Genomic DNA, 19,581 nt, shown 5'->3' with positions numbered 1-19,581 from the left:
GAATAAAAAAGAGATTGCTAGTGTTGAAAGATCAATGCTATTTTTTTATATAAATGTATGAAAAGTAGAACAGATAAGCGTGTTAGCATAGTAAAGTCGGAGAAAGTTTTTCTTTTTATATTATAAATGAAGTAGAAAATTTTATAGTTAGAAACAGAAGGTTATTTTGACAAAAAGATTAATGTTTAGCTGATTATTGTGGAATCTGAATGTAATGGTGCGTAAATGATGATAGAATTTCCATTTTTGGGGGAACTAACGTCCTGGTTATATGCATAACCCACGTTCCCCAAATAGGGAACGGAGACGTGTGTCTGTATTAAACAGACTTTAGGAGTGTTTTAGACGACCAATAACTTCTGAAGATATGAAAACGAGTCAATGAAATGTTAATTGAATTGGGAGGGCTTAGCTCCACAGCTGAAACTAATGAACCAATTGACACTTCGCTAAGCCACACCCAAAAACCGACACCCACCAATGGTGGCTTAGCAACTGTAGCTACGCGCAAGGACTCTGTCAAGCTTTCGAGCGAGTGCATATGGATTGTGCAAATCTGATATCCGGTATCCTTAAAGTTTGGACGGGATGGTGGAATTTTTTACCTTTAAAAAAATAAAAACCCAAGAGGAGAAATGCCAACGTGGATCAAGCTGTGTGAGGGGCCCTAAAGGAGCAGAGCTAAGCTGGTTTTGTTTTTATATTCCTGACACATTGAGTGATAGACAGACGGCAATAACTCACACACCTCTAACCCTAAACAGATTTAAACTGTGTTTTCTACAAAAACACAAAGCAGGTTATGTTTCACAGCAGTCTTATTCCCTTTTTTTCGCTCGACATTATGAGTAATGCTCCTTTTAAGCCTTCGCCATAACATTAGTAACTTAGTCATACTAATAGCAAATCATAATAACATAATGACATGAGTTATTGATCTGGAAATTATCAATCTGCGAATCTGTTGCTAACTTTACTGAACTTCATATTTCCATCTATTTCAAGCTACGGATATTTGAAACTACAAATCAACAGAACAAAACCGAGATATGATCACAAACTGAGCAGCTGCGATCAATATACTTTACCAAAAGCTGTTTTTCAGTCATTTTTGAAGATTACACAAGCATACTGACAGTTATAGGTAACTTACTGTACATTGTTAGGGGTCAATGATGCTAATATTCGGCACAAATCCACCAGTTTTCCTTTCTGGCTGTTCTTTCTATGACTGAACTATGTAAAAGCACTGTCATGCATGTTTCCTCGTCGGTTAGTAACGCTATATTTTATTGCACAACAATTAATCTATCAGGCTTTTTGGCTAAAAATAGACAAATCTGACACCTCCGCACACACATTGAAAAAGACGTGCCAGGCACGAAAGATTGACAGGCGTAGCAACAGTAACTAGGAAAGGCGGGGCTTAGCGAAGGGTCCATTAGGGCTATATCAGTCGGCTGAAGGGAAACTTACTAGTAAAGCAGAAAAAGCTCACGCATTTCCGGTTTAGGGAGCCTGGAGCAGCAAACGTTTGTGACACCGAGATTAATTCCCCCCGATTGATTGCAGGTTCACCACATGATTTCTAATTGGGGTGGTAGAAACCTGAAATAACTCCAATGCGATTAGCAGAGCTGTCTTTATTGACAGAATTTTAAGAGATACCGAATCGAGTGGCTCGAACGGATCTCTCTGCAGACCCGCTCGGACTATAGAGAGATCCCAAAAGGGCATGAGAGGGGGGTGGGACGGATTTAACCTTGCGCGCCTCTGAGGAATTGAAAGATTAGATCATGCTTCCCGAGCGTGTTGCCATCCACTGCGTCATTATGAGCGGAGATCGCAGTCATGTAAATCTTAAGTGTGGAGGGAGACAGCTCAGCTTATCCTGAAGGAAGGATAACACAATGCTAATCTGGCAAGTTCGGGGGTCTTCTCGGCGAGAAGCGCACCACTCAGAGAATAGACTCCACTTCAGGGCATAGGCAAGCATCGTAGAGGGTGCTCTAGCCTTAGTAATGGTGTTAAGTACCGCGGGCGGTAAGTCACCTCAGTCTTCCGCGCTCCTTTTATGGACCACACGTGGAGGTTCCAGAGATCTAGGTGTGGGTGCCAGATGGTGTCCCGTCCCTGAGAGAGGAAGTCCTCCCTTAGGGGAATGAGCCAAGGAGGGGTCGCCACGAGGAGTGTGAGCTCCGAAACCCAGGTCCGGTTAGGCCAGAGGGGAAAAACAAACAAGACCTGTTCTTCGTCCTCCCTGACTTTGCACAAAGTTTGTGCGATTAGGCTCACTGGGGGAAACGCATATTTACGCATACCCGATGGCCAGCTGTGAGCCAGTGCATCTGTGCCAAGGGGGGGCCTCGGTCAGGGAATAAAACAGTTGGCAATGTGTGTTCTTGATGGAAGCAAACCTTCGATCTGGGCTTCCCCAAAGCGCGCCCATATCAGCTAGACTGAATCGGGGTGGAGTCTCCACTCCCCTCAGGACACTAGCTGCCGTGAGAGTGCATCGGCTGCTTAGTTGAGCTTGCCCATAATGTGGATGGCACGCAGCAATTTCAGCCACGTGGGACTCCAAAGGAGCAGACGGCGAGCGAGCTAAGACATGCGGTGGGAGCTTATACCGCCCATACGGTTGATATAAGCCATTGTCGCCATGCTGTCTGTCCTGACCAGCACGTGTTTCTGCTCCAACACTGGTAAAAAGTGGGGGAGAGCCAAGTATACTTCCAACAGCTCCAGGCAGTTGATATGCCAATGCAGGCGGGGTCCAGACCACGAACCTGCGGCTGCATGCTCGTTGCACACGGCCCCCCATTCTGTGCTGGAGGAATCTGTCATTACAACATGCCTGGATACTAGCCCTAGGGGCACTTCGGCTCGTAGAAAAGCCAGAACCATCCAGGGGCTGATGGTGCAGAGACACAGTGGAGTGATGCACACCTGGTGCGTACCCGCAGCGCCATGTCCGTCTGGGGACTCGATCGCGAAGCCAACGCTGAAGTGGTCTCATATGAAGCAAACCGAGTGGAGTAGCCGCGGCTGTGGATGCCATATGCCCCAGGAGCCTCTGAAAACATTTCAGTGGGACCACTATCTTCCTGTGGAGCTCGTTTACACAGAAAAGCATCAGCCTGCCGCGCTCTTCGGAGAGCTGCGCAACCATAGGGACTGAATCCAGCTCCAGTTCAAGATAAGAGATCCTCTGCACAGGGCAAAGTTTGCTCTTTTCTTGGTTGACCAGAAACCCGAACTGGTTGGGGTGCTGAAGCACTTTGTCTCTGTGCATAATCAGCTGATCGCGAGACGAGGCTAGAATGAGCCAGTCGTCGAGATAGTTGAGTATGTGGATGCCCGCGAGCTGCAGTGGCGCTAGGGCACCCTCCGCAGCTTGGTGAAAACCTGCAGAGACAGAGAGAGCCCCAAGAGGAGGACTTCGTATTGCCATGCTCATCCTTCGAACGTGAACCGGAGGAAAGAGCAGTGGAGTGGAAGAATGGAGACGTGAAAATGTGCGTCCTTCAGGTCTATGGCTGCAAACCAATCCTGTGGACGGACACTCTGAATCAAGCGTTTCTCCGTAAACATTCTGAAAGGCATTTTGTGTAAATGACAGTTCAGTCTGAGCAGATCAAGGATTGGCCTTAACCCCCAGCTCTTTTTGGGCACGATAAAATACGGGCTGTAAAACCCGGACCTCATCTTGGCTGGAGGGACCTGCTGGATTGCATCCTTCGCCAGGGGGACAGCAATCTCCTCTCGCAAGACAGGGGCGCTCTCTGGGATAACCCTTGTGTAAAGGACACCCGTGAACTTGGGAGGGCGAATAGTGAATTGTATCGCATAGCTGAGTCTGATCGTCCGTAAGAGCCACCTCGACACACTGGGCAGCGCTAACCAAGCCGACAGAGTGCGCGCTAATGGCACCATTGGAGCGATCGCTGACGTGCCAGCGGAGAGGCAGCTTGGGACGGGAGTGCTCATCCCAGGAAGCAGTGCGTCCCAAGGAAGAGCTGAAAATAAGAGAATCTCTCTTACCTTCCTCCCTGGATCCCGCGGTGAGGCCGGAGTGAGAGAAAGGAGTCCGTTCTGCTACACTCTGAGGGCCTGAGGCAAAATGTCCCAGCACTGTGAGCTGGAAGGTTATTATAGTTAACGAAAATGCACAAAAAAACGAAAAACTAAAATGTAAAGTAATTGTCATTAACTAAAATAAAAATAAGTTTTTTTAAAAACTAGAACTAACTGAAAGTGTATTGTGTACTGAAACTAGCTAAAATTATAGCAAAAACCTCTTTCATTTTCGTAACTGTATGTAATGCATAATCCTACTGTAAGCCTTTTAGAAGTAAATATAATCCGCGCTGTGGGTGTTTTTGTTTGACCCTTTCGCACCTCAGTCTCCTGCTGCCAATGGCCAGATCGAGCCGGTTCTTTTCTAGTCATCTTCGCTGTTTCTCCCGCAACAAAAACAACGAATGGACATGACAGCAGCACGGTGAAAGCATCAAATACAGAGACTTAAAACTATTTCTTTAACACATTTGTGCCCGATAATGGGTTTTATTTCTGTATCGCGATCGCGAACGAATCTTTTTAACCGGACCTTCTAAGTAAACCGGTTGAACTAGTTCACCAAATCGAACTGAATCATTTGAAACAAATCGTGTCTCCAGTAAGCACTAATCCACCAACTACTTACTTTATAACAAGCCTAATACCCCCTCTGACTCTAAATAATCCAATATATACTTTCATGCATTTATTAGAACAGTAACGTTACATTGAGAAGCAGTGAACCAATAACACATGCGTGATTCAGTGAACCAAACACAAAGTCCAGTCTGCTTTGTGACTAAACTGAACTGGAACAACTGCAGCGTGGGTAAACCAAGGGCTTAAATGAGAGGATCTGGTGAAAAACGTAAGTTTATTTCATAACAGACAATCGTAATAGAATTTAAATAAGTGAATCATGATTCAGTGGGTTGCAAATCTTTACTGTAAGACATTTTTCAGATCATGGTGATGTTTTAACTGACTGAAATTGCTATTGCTGACTACATAATGTTGAGTTCTAACATCAGCGTTAAAAATCTGAATTTCCCATCTAATTGTCCGGATTAATAATTCAGAAGCCCCTGGGCACAATGTCTTTTAGGTCCCCTATAGCCGCACCCCATAGTTGAATTAAAAAATAAGATAAATAAAATATTTGTTAAATAAAATTAATCTATAATATATTGCCCACATTTTTAAAATAAATGATATACAGTACATATTTCTAGTCTACAAAGATTTAACTTATTTTTAAAGCATTTAAAGCACACTTTGAAAAAAAAAATACTAATACAACTTTAGGGGATGTTTTTTGGATAGTATATTTTCCGACAATGTTAACTGCAAACTTCTACTGCTGTAAAAACTTCCAGGAATTGAGTAAAGGGCACTTCACACATGAAGATAACTATAACACCTCATCTATACCAGATGCAACCATTGTATCACTTCACATACTTACTGTTGTATTTCTAAACTGTGCATTTCAGACACAGCAACTTGGCTGCATTTGCATTACCTTTTACATAGACCAAACTTGAATTGAAAATACACCAACAGAAATGTCAATATTGGAACAACTCCCATATATTGTAAAATAGATAAAAAAGTACATAAGGGTCAAATGCTCATATGTTTATTTGGACGTGATGCAGAGGTCATTGCACAACTGAAAAAGATTGATCTATTGTATTGTAATGTGTATTTACATAGCACATTTATCGTGTATGGCCGTACATCCAAAGTACTTCAAAATCTTTAGAGGGTGCCTCTACACATCACCACCAGTGCACAGCATCCACTTGGATGATGTGAAGGCAGCCACAGAACACTGGCATCAGTGCTCTCACCACACACCAGCTACTGTATATAGTGGAGGAACAGTAATAGCCAATTCAGTGAATGGGGATAATTGGGAGGCTATGATCAGTAAGGGCTGATAAAGGGATTTTTGCCAGGACACCGGGGTTACACCCCTACTCTTTACAAGAAGTGCCATGGGATTTTTAATGACCTCAGACAGTCAGGACCTCGGTTTAACGTCTCATTCGAAAGAAGGCCCTCACTGACAGTACGGTGTCTCCACTTCACTGGGGCGTCAGGACTCACACAGAGCACAGGTTGAGCACCCTCTGCTGGCCACTCTAGCACCACTTTCAACAGCAACCTAGTTTTTCCTATGTGGTACTGACCAGGCAGTGAAAATACATAAATTTACCTTGTCTTCATGATTTTTTAAATTACTAATTGTGAGAGGAATCTAATATATAAAACTTTTAGAAAACATTGCAGTTTTGTGGCAAATCTGTAATGTGAAGCACGCTACTGACAGGATAACTCATTCGTTCATTTTCCTTTGGCTTAGTCCCTTATTTATCAGGGGTTGCCACTGTGGAATGAACCGCCATCTATTCCAGCATATTCAATTCACCTGTACCACATGTCTTTGAACAGTGGGGTAAAGCCCCATTCAATTGCCATTCAATTGACAAAAACAGGCTGTGCTTAAATCCTCAAACTCCAGTTACTGTTCTTGTTCACTCAAGCTGGCGATTGGTTAAAAAACAGCAAAACAATAAACAGCCCTACTTGTATTTTGCCAAAGAATTACTTATTTTAAAATGTGAGCCGTGGCCCTGAGAGGTGCTTTTGTTGTCCTTTTACTTTCAGGCAGAAGCATTAGCCTGCCCTACATACTGGGAACACGTTAAGCCAATAGTGTCTAGATCACAATGATTCAGTGGCATAATGACGCACACACTATTAGCTACCTTCACATACGGATGCATCTGTATCTGAAAATTACCACACAAAGATCTGATGCCAGGATGGTCTGCAATGAACTCTGCGTAATGAGGATGATGATGATGATTATGACGATGATGATGATGATGCACACTGACATTGCAGCCTATGGAAGAAACTCGAAGATTTTCAGATGTCATCTACTTGAATCACCTTGTAGCAAAAAGAAAGTAATGACTGAGAAAAAAGGCTTGGCATATAACTTGATGACAATGTTAGTTGAAAGAATGCCATCAGACATCAGTTTTACAAATTTGATACTGGATTTGACCTAAAGATTTCTTTTTCATGTGAGTGATTCAGGCTTGTAAGCCAATTTACAAAATGTCCCCTGACATATGCACATATACTGCACACCTTCTATAACATACTTCTATACAAGAACAAGCAGAACAAGTGCAGCTTGCAGACATTAATGTGGTGAGACAGAGCTAGCAGCTCACAAAATAAAATACCGTGAGAAGAGAGATAACTCGCGTCCGAGACATGACCTTTAAACATTTCAGCCAACATAAAGTCAGTGTTTAATAAAATGGACAAGCTCTCAGCAGACATCTCAACAGGAATATACACACTGCTGCTTTATGTGCTTCATCAAAACATGACTGAAATTCGATACAAGTAGCTCATGGGTGCAGTAGACAAATTTAAGATAATGCACGTTACATTCCATTTATTAGAAAATAATGTCAAAAAAAAGGAGTCAATTTATGTAAAAGTGATAATATTTATGTATATTATGTATATTACACATTCGTCTTTGTAAAAGTGTAAAAATTACAATTTCTTGTACCCAAATTTTTAAAAGAAGAAAATTACTTTTAAATCGCAGAAAGTAAAAATAATACTAAAAAAAAAACAGTACGAAGCAATTACTTGATGAGTGCGAATCATTACCTTTTTGAACAATAGCATTGACAAGATTGACACACCAAAGAAGTTTCGTTAAAAACCGCAAACGCGCAGGGCAAACTACAGCACTCTACTCTTTTATATTGCAGGCCTTAAAAATCAAAAATCCTATTAGATTATTGTTACAATTCACAGCGACTCCACAAATCATATGTACTGAACTGTGATTCCTGGGTCCTTTTAATCCTAACATGACATTGCAGATGTGACTATAATAATATGCGTACACTTTGATATTGATGCTGAAACGATATATTGTGCAGTTCTAATTCAATCCTTAAAATAAAAAAATGATGGCAATACAAGATGATAGTGGATAAATTAGCTTTTTTAGTTTGTCTTCTAAACATTTACATTCCATACGTTTTAACTGAGGACTTTTTGGTTAGGACTCACAAAACGTTCACCTTCCACTTTCACTTTCAACGATACTGCTTGAGGCTAATAGCAGGTTTGGCATGCTGTCCCGGGAGAGAACCCAGAGATTGGAGATAATTGAGCCCAGGGCTCCAATAAGTGTAGAAGGGTGTCCGAGGTTAGGTAGGTCCCAAGAGATCCCCCTGGTAAAGGGAGGAAAAAAGAGGAGATGGGGTGGAAGGGGGGATTTTTCCAAAATAAAGATAAGGGCAAAATCGGTCTATTAATTGTAAGCTTGAATCACTCTGATTGGATTATTGCTGATTAAAGATGAAAGACCAGCCACAACCAATCATATCACAAGCTCCTTTAGAAATTAGATTGTGAAACTTCACTTAAATGCCAGTGAAGGCTGTACTAATTCCTCAGAAAAATAACAAATCTAGCTGAGATTCAGTTATATTATAGGTGAAATATGCATGTAAACTTTTGATTGTCTCCATAACAACTGCCGTTTTTTTTCCTCCCTAACAGCTGACACTGCAAACCGGAGCTACTACAAGAGTTATCCACTGATGGACTTCTCCCAGCATCATTCCCCTCCTGTAGCTTTCCAGCCAATGCCGATGCACCCAAAAGACAAGTCCTACCTTCACCAGGTCCTCCCTTCCCATGACATTCACTCTCCTCTTTCCATCTCGATCCCAACCAACCATATGGAGAGGACCCGCATCCCTAAAACCATCACCCACCCTCAACTGTCCAGCTCGGCCTTTAAAGCTTGGGATTCTGGGCGAAGACACGTCCACCGGCAGACCTCACATCCAGGGCACCTGCCGCGACGACAAACCTACAGCAGCAGAAGACAGTACAGCATAGAAACAATACCAGATTTCCTTTCCCAGCCTACAGGCTATGGGGGACAACCACTGTATCAGCACCATCCCAAAATTAAGGCCTACCAGACCAACAGCAAAACAGAGGTCACAGTTTGAGGACTCAGATAACTGTATGCACCAACATTACCATGTCCAGAAAGTGTGGTTGTTCTTACTGTCATTGCTAAACCACTTTTGTCTAAGTTTCTTGTTTTTTTTCTGTGTCCCACTTTTCTGGGTTCATCTAAGGCCTTTGTGACGCTGACAACAATGAGGTGAGCTTTCAGACCGGAACGGAAGAATGGCACCTGAGGTCACATTAAATTAAATAGGACAACACCATCAACACATCAGCCTAAATCTAATTATCCTGGCCATTTTTATGTAAACACAACCTCAGGATCAATTATGTGAAGTACGAAGAGACAGAATGCAACACCTAGACATCTAGTCGGTGAGGCAGTGGCGGGGTAGGTAGTGCTGTCGCCTCACAGCAAGAAGGTCGCTGAGTGCTGGTTCGAACCTCGGCTCATTTGGCGTTTCTGTGTGGAGTTTGCATGTTCTCCCTGCCTTCGCGTGAGTTTCCTCTGGGTGCTCCGGTACAGGATGTGGTACAGGTGAATTAGGTAAGCTAAATTGTCCGTAGTGTATGAGTGTGTGTGTGTGCGTGTGTGGATGTTTCGCAGAGATGGGTTGCGGCTGGAAGTGCATCTGCTGTGTAAAAACTTGCTGGATGAGTTGGTGGTTCATTCCGCTGTGGCGACCCCGGATTAATAAAGGGACTAAGCCGACAAGAATATGAATGAATGAGTGAGACATCTAGTCTTGCACTAGGATTCAAGCTTTGCTAAGAGTGCTGAGGTTTTTTGGGGTGAAAACAAATTAAAGGGTCTTTCACACTGGTTTGGGCAGTCTCATTTTAAGAAAGTTCCCATTAAATAACTCATTTGTTTTAAGAAAATGAGGACAAAGTACACGGCATAATAATCCAGTAAGGGTTACAATCACCTTTGTGCAACCATGAGCCAGTAATAATGAGGCAAACTTGACAATAAATCTGATAAAGCACCATAAGATGCTAAACGGACATTCCTAAAATGCTATAAACTGTCTTGATACATTTCTTTTTACATTTGTTTTGGGACAAAAAAAGCAAAGTCGGATTGGATTGGGAAAATACTGCAAACTGGGAATCACTGGAAGTAACCTAAAGCACAGCTACACAACATGCCATAAATTGTTGCACACATGGCTTTCAGATCCTTCCTCAATGTACTTCTGTGAAAATATAAGCGAAAAAGGTCTTGTTTTATGGGTTTTGATGGTTCTCATTTAAATCTCATATGCAGAGGACATCAATTGTACACCTTTTTATTTAAAGCTCTTGTTTGCTTAAGAGTCTGATCTCCTCTGTTTGTCAAGACTGCGTGTGGAGTCCTAGCTGTCAAGTTTTACAAATTGTTGACCAAGGATGATTTCCTCATGACGTGAGGCTGAAGAAATGACGCCAGCAGCTTTGTGCAATAATCTGGTCATTGGAAGTGGGAATGAAACACATAACTCTTATAAAACAACCTATGCAATGGCAAAAATATCAGCTCTAGCAAATTAATCATCCTTGATGTCAAGATCACACAAGGTCTCTCATTGCATTATGTACCTTTTACTTGTCTGTCTTTCCTTTTCCTTGGATAAATGGAGAGTAAATTTCCAGACATGTTATGTATTTAAATAGACGCACAAGATCAAACCATCTGCTGTAGGATCAGGAGATTCAGATACACAGTGTAGCAGGATTGGGAAATCTAAAATGCTTTAAAGGGGAAATCATTGTTACACCACTTTACACACATACAGTATACTGTTACTTGTTTATCTTTTGCATAAAAGCAATATCACACTTACATTCGTGCTGTGACATTGAATATCAGCAGAGTTGTGAGGCCTTGTGCTTACATTCAGACCAACAGCATACTTGCTATAGTGTGATATTTCTTAAACGTTTGTAGTATTGAAAATGTGCGTAAAAATGTGCTTCCTTATTAGTTCCTGTACTGCGTTGTGCTTTGCTTTTATTCAACCCTGATATTCATATGAACTTGACAACCTTTCTGTTTTATTATATTTATATTACGCATATGAATTATATTTCTGTGTTCATGTACATGAAGTTATTTAAGAATTATATAAGAGTCTGATTTAATAATTACACAGATGCTGTGTTCAGAAATGTTTTAAGATGTCTTAAATACGAGTGTTTGTACGTTGGTAATGCCTGCAGTATTGTGGAAAAACAGTGATATTCATAAACTAGTTGTATAAGGGCTTTTGGCAACAATTTGAAGAACTGAAAATTACTCAAATTTATTTTGATAAAATATATTTTATATTCACATTTTGGCTAAATAAAAGATTACAAAAAAAAAACTAAACTTGTTGTAAAACAAATGAAATCGACGTTTAACGAGTTTTCACATGTGGATTTGTACCTCAAATGTATGTCACTTTTCAAAATAAAAGTTCTCAAACGTCGAAATGCTGTGTATTTTATACATTTTACATTTTTAATATGTAGGTAATTTCCAACAAACTACTTACCAGACAGCTGGGTTATGAAAGAAGCTTATATCGTATCACTTTAATATTTACAGCGCATGCCAATTTCTGGCCTGAAGAACTCTAGCGCCATCTGATGGTCACCAATAACAGAAACAGCACAGAGATTTTACCAACTTATATTTTTGTCCTATATCGTTATACATGTGTTATTAAATGTAATATGTTTAATAGCAATGTTTCGTTAATTAAAAAAGTTGTAATACATACATAGCCTATTTTTAATATTAAAATTAATTATTTGACAAAACAATTTCAATGTCTTTTTCCCTAAAAAACGAAATCCCTTGAGAAGAGAGTATTTATTTACTCCCACACTACATATTTACAGCAGTCAAGAAAGCCATAAAGTTACCCTCAATGAGGACATCTAACAAAACAAGTATTCCAATAAATGCCTCTAAGGACTTTTGCAGACATCACACAGAAATAAAGTAAAACAGGTTAGCAATAAGTGAAGCTGTTGATGCTGTTTGTGGATTGGTTTAAAGTTCCTGTTGAGCTAAGATTGAGATATTTCAGTTTTCAGATGAGCCAGGAGTGTCTAAACGTGGGACTGGAGGGTGTCTTGCATAGTTTAGTTCCAGCCCCAAATAAACACACCTGAACCAGGTAATCAAGCTCTATGTACACTATACCTTCCAGGCAGGTCTGTTGAAGGAAGTTGGAGCTAAACTATGCAGGACACCGTCCCTCAAGGATTGAGTTTGGGCACCCTTGATCTAGGGCTATCTCCACACATATTTGTAATGTGCATGTATTTTTGTAAATGAAAAAGGATGGAAAAGACTCTGAAGCTTTTGAAAATCTTGATCCTGACAAGAATTTTCAAATGTTTTGAGAACAGCAGAACTTAACGTTGTGACTCACTGAAGTCAGTTGTAGTTTTGTATTTTTTTTTCAATGATTCTACTTGTTAACAGCAGGAGTACATCATTAAAATTCATGCTGCACTTTTACTCTGCTCCAGTGTTATTTTAACTCTGTTTGTGGGAGTAGGACCAGCTAAATTAATTTTATTCTAAGGATTTTGCTGTGCATCAAAAAGTCAAAAGATATTAGTTTAAGGGGGTAAGTTAATTTTAGATGGGGTATTATGAAAGCAAAAAATAGTAAACAAGACCAATAATCTTGATTTATTAACACATTATTCCCCAATAAGCCATAATTTATGTACTTACAAGGTATTTGCCCACCAGCAGCTATAGTTACTGCTTTTGACTTTGACTTTTGACAAAGTATACAAAAAAACTGTAGATCACTTGACAGATTAATTTTGTATGGATGAATCTAGAGACCTTCATGATTATGTTAGTTGACTTCCACCGTATTGGTGTTCCTACTATGGATGTCAATGTGGTTGTTTTCCCCCAACATTCTTTAGATTAGCTTGTTTTGTGTTCATCAGAAGACAGGAATTCATAGAATTTTAGAACCACTTGAGTGTGAGAAAAGAACAAGGACATGTTTCCACCATTTAGGCGGAAAAAAAATCAAGGGATTTCTTTTCTGAGTGCTCCTGACAACAGATTTTGGTCTATAAACTTTAGTTCAACTGGCTGACATTTTAGTTGGTGTCTTATAAGATTGTAAAACTTGTCATTTCCGCCAGAGCGGAATTTAATAATTGTAAGGTATTTATTTTAACCCAAAAACACAAACACAGCAGCGTCTATCTATATCTTAACACATATAGACAATCATACATTTGTACCAGAATAAGCTGCTGTCATTAAAGGCATGTTAAATGCACAAAAATATGACGTGCATTTATTTATTTTTACATTTACTATTATGACATTCTAAACAACTGTTAACCCACTTTTACTTAATGGTCCAACTAGAGCTTCACATTAAGTAAAAAAAAATAATACATTTGGCAAAAAACTAATATACTGTATGTATATGTATGTATATATATGTATATATATATATATATATATATATATATATATATATATATATATATATATATATATATATATATATATATATATATACTGCCGGACAAAAGTCATGTCGTCAATCGTCAATCCCAGTTGACTTCTAGTTGATCATTTTAAAAAGTGGATTTTTCAGATGAATCATCTGTTGAACTGCATCACAATCATCACAAATACTGCAGAAGACCTATTGGAGCCTGCATGGGCCCAAGATTCTCACAGAAACTTACAGGTTTGGTGAAGGAAAAATCATGGTTACATTCGGTATGGGGTATCGGAGACAATGCTTCATTCTAGAACTGTGCCCGTGAAATTTCGGAACGGTGGAATAAATGCCCATAATCTTAAAGAACTGAAGTGTGCGAAGCAGTGGCGCAGTAGGTAGTGCTGTCACCTCACAGCAAGAAGGTCGCTGGGTGCTGGTTCGAACCTCGGCTCAGTTGGCATTTCTGTGAGGAGTTTGCATGTTCTCCCTGCGTTCGTGTGGGTTTCCTCCGGGTGCTCCGGTTTCCCCCACAGTCCAAACACATGCTGCAGGTGAATCAGGTAGGGTAAATTGTCCGTAGTGTATGAGTATTAGGGTGACAGGCCCAAACGACAGGCCGGCCGGATTGTGTAAAAAAAAGTCGTTATCATATGGACAAGTCTAAATGGAGGACTTGTTTCAAAGAGCCGACCCTGCAACCATTCGGGACTAAGGCCTAAGAAGAAGAAGAATCTTAAAGAACCGGAGTACGTTCCCAATCGTACACTCTCACATCTGACAATCTGACACTCTCTTCTACCAATCTCTCCAACTCTTGATGTTGAAAGTTTTAGGATGGCGCTAATAAATGCCAGATCTATTTCAAACAAGTCGTTTTTATTAAATGATTTTATTTCCAACAAAGATGTGGACATTTTGTGCATAACTGAAACTTGGCTTAGTGCTGGTGACTCTGACTGCCTATTGGAAGTTTCTTCAACAGACTTTAACTTTTTAAGCACTCCCCGTCTCTCTGGCAGGGGTGGGGGAGTCGCTGCTATATTCAAAAATATGAAATGTCGCTCGCTGGCAGTTCAGGACTACTCCAGTTTTGAGTTGCAGCTGGTTAAAATAGACAGCTGTTTTCCGATTATTTGTGCACTCATACAGACCTCCAAAATACAATAAAATGTTTATTCAGGAGTTTTCAGTTGTTAACTACAATTGTACCAAGGTTTGTTAAAATCTTAATACTTGGTGATTTTAATTTGCATATTTACTGTCCCAAAGAGCGTATGATGAAGGAATTTTGACAAATTATTGATTCATTTAATCTAACTCAATCTTTCTCAAAGCCTACTCAGAAATTTGGACATACCCTAGATTTGGTACCATCTTTAGGGATATCTATCTCAAATATAGACATTGAAGAGGGTTTTTTGTCTGATCACAATCCAGTTGTTTTTAATATTCAAATTCCCAGTCGCTTTTTAAATAACAAACCACCTGACCGTCGTGTTCGTTGCCTGAATCCTTCATCGGCCAGTGATTTTATTAAGGCTTACTCACTATTTCCATCTCTGCCTTTTGTGTTGGAAATAAATGAGTCAGCGTCAATATTTAAGGAGCTGTGTGCTCCTTTGAAAATTTTAAAACCTATAGCCAGACGACAACCATGGCTAAATGGTGATACCCGTATAGCATTCGTCAGCTATGGAGAAAATCTGAGAGAACATGGAAGAAAACTAAACTACAGGTGCATTATGATATTTTAAAAGACTCTATGATTAAATATCAGAAGGCAGTAAAAGCTGCAAAAACAGAATATTTTGCTAATCTCATAAGAAAGGCTCCAAATAATCCCAGAGTTCTTTTTAAAACAATTAACTTTGCCTTAAACACTGAGACTATGTCTGGTCTTGCTATTTGCCAGACAACATGCGAAAAGTTTTTAGAATTCTTTATTAGTAAAATTGAAGGCCTTAGAGCTGGGATTCCTCCTCAAGACAATTTCCCTGACTGTACCATCCCACCTTCACTAGCACACTATTTGGATGAATTTAAACCAATTACGTTACTCGATTTGGTGGTTTTGGTCCTCAATATGAAGCCCTCCCATTGTTCAATGGATATTATCCCTCCACATCTTTTCATTCAGGTATTAAAGGGGGTTGGATTAGACCTTCTATCAATAGTGAATTCTGGTTTGCTGAGTGGTCGTACCATCTTGTTTTAAGCATGCTGCACTACAACCCCTTTTTAAAAAGCCCAATCTGGATTTATCCGATTTAAAAAAACTATCAACCAATTTCAAAATTGTCTTTTCATTCCAAAATCTTAGAGAGAGTTGTTTTTCAACGGCTTTCTACTCACTTAATTGGAAAGTCAATCTTTATAAATTTCAATCTGGTTTTAGGACACTGCATAGCAGCTCTCCTTAAAGTGTCTAATGATATTTTTCTGACTGTTGATTCTGGAAAATGCACACTTCTAATTTTACTAGACCTGACTGCGGCTTTTTTACACAATTTATCACAATATCTTTATTGAGTGTTTAAGATTGTGGGCTGGGATTCGAGGAAATGTTTTGAATTGGTTTAGTTCTTATCTCTTAGGGAGAACCTTTTCTATTGAATTGGGAAATTTTTCTTCCTCTCCTGCACGTTTGGAGTATGGTGTTTCCCAAGGTTCAATTTTGGGCCCAGCTCTTTTCTCCTTCTACATGCTTCCCTTGGGGGCTATTTGTAAGAAGAATAATGTAAGCTACCACCTCTATGCTGATGATACTCAGCTTTACTTGCCCATTAAAAAGGGGAGAAAAATATGTTTTACAGCACTTGTTTTAACGAGATTAAGGAATGGCTGGCTGGTAATTTTTTATATTTAAATGAATCAAAAACTGAAGTACTTGTGTTTGGCGCTGCGAATGTCTGTGAATCTACAATTAATCAATGAGGTTCGATCAAGCAAGGTCCACAGTCACACAAAAAATCTTGGAGTTACTTTTGACACTGAGTTAAAGATCGACAAGCAAATAAATTAAGTCGTCAAAAGTGGTTTCTATCAATTCAGGAACATTGCCTAATTGAAGCCTTTTCTGTCTTCTAAAGAGCTGGAAACCATAATTAATGTTTTTATTATGTCCAGATTTGAATATCGTAACTCTTTGTATTGAGGAGTTTCGTAGGCATCAATTGCACACCTGCAGCTGGTTCAAAATGCAGCAGCTAGGATTTTAACTGGGACAAAAAAAAAATCTAGTATCTTACCAGTTTTATCATCTCTTCACTGGCTCCCAGTCCAATTTAGGATTCAATACAAGTTATTTCTACTTGTTTTTAAAAGTTTGAATGGTCTGGCACCTATTTACATCTCTGAGCTTTTTCACTGGCACACTTCATTTAGGTCAATCAGGTAAAAAAAAACAAGTTTCAGCTAGTTGTCCCCAAAACATGGTTGAAATCAAGAGGTGACAGGGCTTTTTCTGCTGCAGCCCCCCGACTGTGGAATGGTCTGCCTTTACATGTCAGGTCATGTTCTTCACTTGGTGCTTTTAAGTCTCATCTAAAAAAATCACCTTCTGTCTCTTGCCTTTTGATTGTAATTAAATAATTTTAATCTGTTTTATAGGTTTTGCTTATTTTTATATATAGGTATAAATTTTGTATGCTGGTCTTTTTGTAAAGCACTTTGGTCAACATCTGTTGCTTTTAAATGTGCTCTATAAACAAAGCAAGCAAGCAAGCAAGCAAACAAACAAACAACATTACTGAGCATCTCTGGGGTAAGTTGGAGGCGGCATTGAAGATGAATCCAAAGAATCTTGGAAGACCAATTGATCAACCAGAAGTCAAGTCAATATTTGTTGTTCCTAAAACCTGGATAGGTGACGATACTTTTGTCAGGTAGTTTATATAAAAATCTGAAAAAAATCAAAATACTGATTTGCCTCAAAGTTCGACTACATAAATAACCATGTGTGTGAATGTATTCTAAATACACAAGTGCAGATGCAAACAAGAGACCACACGCCACACAGCAGTTTTTCCTTTCATTTTTTTTCTTTTTTTAAAAAACAAGAAGTTCCAAATACTCTGAAACCTGAAACCCCAGCACTGACCTCCACCAGCGAATCGCTAGAATCAGAGCAAAAAGAACAAAGGTTTCATCAATACATGATCCTAACTACAGCAATGCATAGAGATCTGGTGAACGTCACCAAACCTGGTTCCCTGCAGAGCCCATTACATTGGGTCGTGTTGACCAGAGCACCAGTCGGGTCGGCTTAAGTGCAATGTTGGAAGAACTAACGGGTTTCAAGGAGGTTTATGATATCCTGTATCTTTTTGCCAATTAGCTTGCATGTAACAACTTGTGGAGCAGAAATGGCCTCATATATAATGTTTATGAGGTCATAGCTTTATTACCATGGGCAGACGTAACACTATATGGTGCTTTAAAGATTGTACTAACTAACCAGCATAGACAACTCATCTGATATTTAGACCAAAGAAGGGATTCTTTGAGCTGTTTTCAGGGTCCTGATTGGTCTGTTACAAAAGAAACAGCGCCATCATGTGGTTATTTGAGTGCAGTGAACGAGAGCTTAAAAGTCAGTGCTATCAGACGCAGGAACTGTTTAAATACCATTCGGCTTCGGAATATGAAGGAAAGAAAACGTGAAGCATAATTAACAGCGTGTGCGTCTGGAGTGTTTTGTGTACTGCTTAATACACAGTAAGGTTGAATGTGCTAAATTGTGTGTGTCGTTGAGCGAATTAAGACCAGAAGCTACAAACAGGAGTCCCAGTGGAGCTGCAGATCTGGACTGTCCAAAAAGTCTGCTGAAAAGACACTGGGTGGGGTGTGTGAGCTCAGAGGGGCGAGGACCAGACCCCCGCCATTACAATTACTGCCCCCTGTGACCACGGGTATGCCCAGCCAATCCATTCCATCCAGAGCAGGGTCTTCGAAGTCCAGGCTGGCCGGATGGGACGAGAAGCTCAGGTCACTGGTGTCCATTGGGGATGGCGGGTGGTCCAGAATACTGGAAGTGCTCAGCATTTGACTGTGTAGGTCATCGATTAGGGTTAACGGGCTATCCGGCTCCACACCGAGGAGAGGAGCGCCGGTTGTGCTCTCTAGAAAGTCCTCGAGGCGGCCGGTGGAGGAGCAGGGCCTGTTTTGAGTGTCCAGGAGCTGCTGGGATGGGACGGGCATGGGTTCAGGGTGATGTGCTGGTGGAGAGAGGTGGAGGGGAGATGGAGGAGGGGATGGAGAGGGCGGGTTGGAGTGGAGGTCAGAAAGGGAGGGGTCTTGACTGGCCTTAAATCCAGATGAAATTTCTGAGGTGGGAAAAAAGAGAGGTTATATATATTATATCGTACATTTTTTACCATGATTTACAGATGTAAACAGTGTATAAACATATTAAACATCTATGTAACAATATACTAGAATCTTTTATACGTACATAAAAAGTAAGTACTTATTGTGTATATAAAATATCACGACTCATATGATGAGTGTAAAATACTTTATTAATAAAGGACAGCTTCAAAAACATATTTTTACCAATAGTAAAACAGTAGGTTTTACCTATTTGTACTTATTAGAGTTCCACAATGGTTTTGTTTTTAATATCTTATATTATATTATATTGTAAAATGTAGAAAAGAAAAGTATTTGCTCAGAAACAACTGATTTTTAATCAATTTAAAGAGACAATTCACAAAAAAAGTAATCATTTACTCAACTTTAAGAGGTCCTAAAGCTTTATGAGTTTCTATTTTCTGTTAAAGATATTTTGAAGATAGCTGAAAATCTGAAATCACCGACTTAAATACTGTGGAAGTCAAAGGTTACAGGTTTCCGGATTTTTATAAGGATTTGATTGGAATTAAACAGAAAAAAAGTTAAATAGTTCTTAAACAAGGGAGAGTAAATGAATTTTCAGTTTTGGGTGATATGTCCCTTAAATGCATCTAATCTAAATAAAATCATCCTAAGTTTTGTTCTCTTTTCTTCCAGCTTAAAAAAC

General features: G+C 39.8%; 2 protein-coding genes across 23 annotated transcripts in view; one reads left to right on the top strand and one right to left on the bottom strand.

The window, feature by feature from the left end:
- The window catches only part of shisa8b (shisa family member 8b), a 72,711-nt gene extending 60,121 nt beyond the window's left edge, over positions 1 to 12,590 (top strand). Inside the window, exons 5-6 of one of the 2 annotated variants that reach the window (XM_087276186.1) lie at positions 8,674 to 9,148; positions 9,267 to 11,549. In XM_087276186.1, the coding sequence (XP_087132312.1) occupies positions 8,674 to 9,134 (461 nt within the window). In that variant the 3' untranslated portion in view covers positions 9,135 to 9,148; positions 9,267 to 11,549. Of the gene's footprint in view, positions 1 to 8,673 lie in introns of both variants that reach the window. The other variant, XM_087276185.1, reaches the window with a different exon arrangement.
- A 4,989-nt stretch (positions 12,591 to 17,579) lies between these two features.
- The window catches only part of mrtfab (myocardin related transcription factor Ab), a 70,564-nt gene continuing 68,562 nt past the window's right edge, over positions 17,580 to 19,581 (bottom strand). For 20 of the 21 annotated variants that reach the window (XM_087275143.1, XM_087275150.1, XM_087275144.1 and 17 more), the window contains one exon: positions 17,584 to 18,886. In XM_087275143.1, the coding sequence (XP_087131269.1) occupies positions 18,333 to 18,886 (554 nt within the window). In that variant the 3' untranslated portion in view covers positions 17,584 to 18,332. Of the gene's footprint in view, positions 18,887 to 19,581 lie in introns of all 21 variants that reach the window. The other variant, NM_001201558.2, reaches the window with a different exon arrangement.

This window comes from Danio rerio, chromosome 12, assembly GCF_052040795.2.
Source record: "Danio rerio strain M-AB ecotype USA chromosome 12, GRCz13ab, whole genome shotgun sequence".
In the NCBI taxonomy this organism is placed as follows: domain Eukaryota; kingdom Metazoa; phylum Chordata; class Actinopteri; order Cypriniformes; family Danionidae; genus Danio; species Danio rerio.
This window is presented reverse-complemented; position numbering and strand designations above follow the sequence as displayed.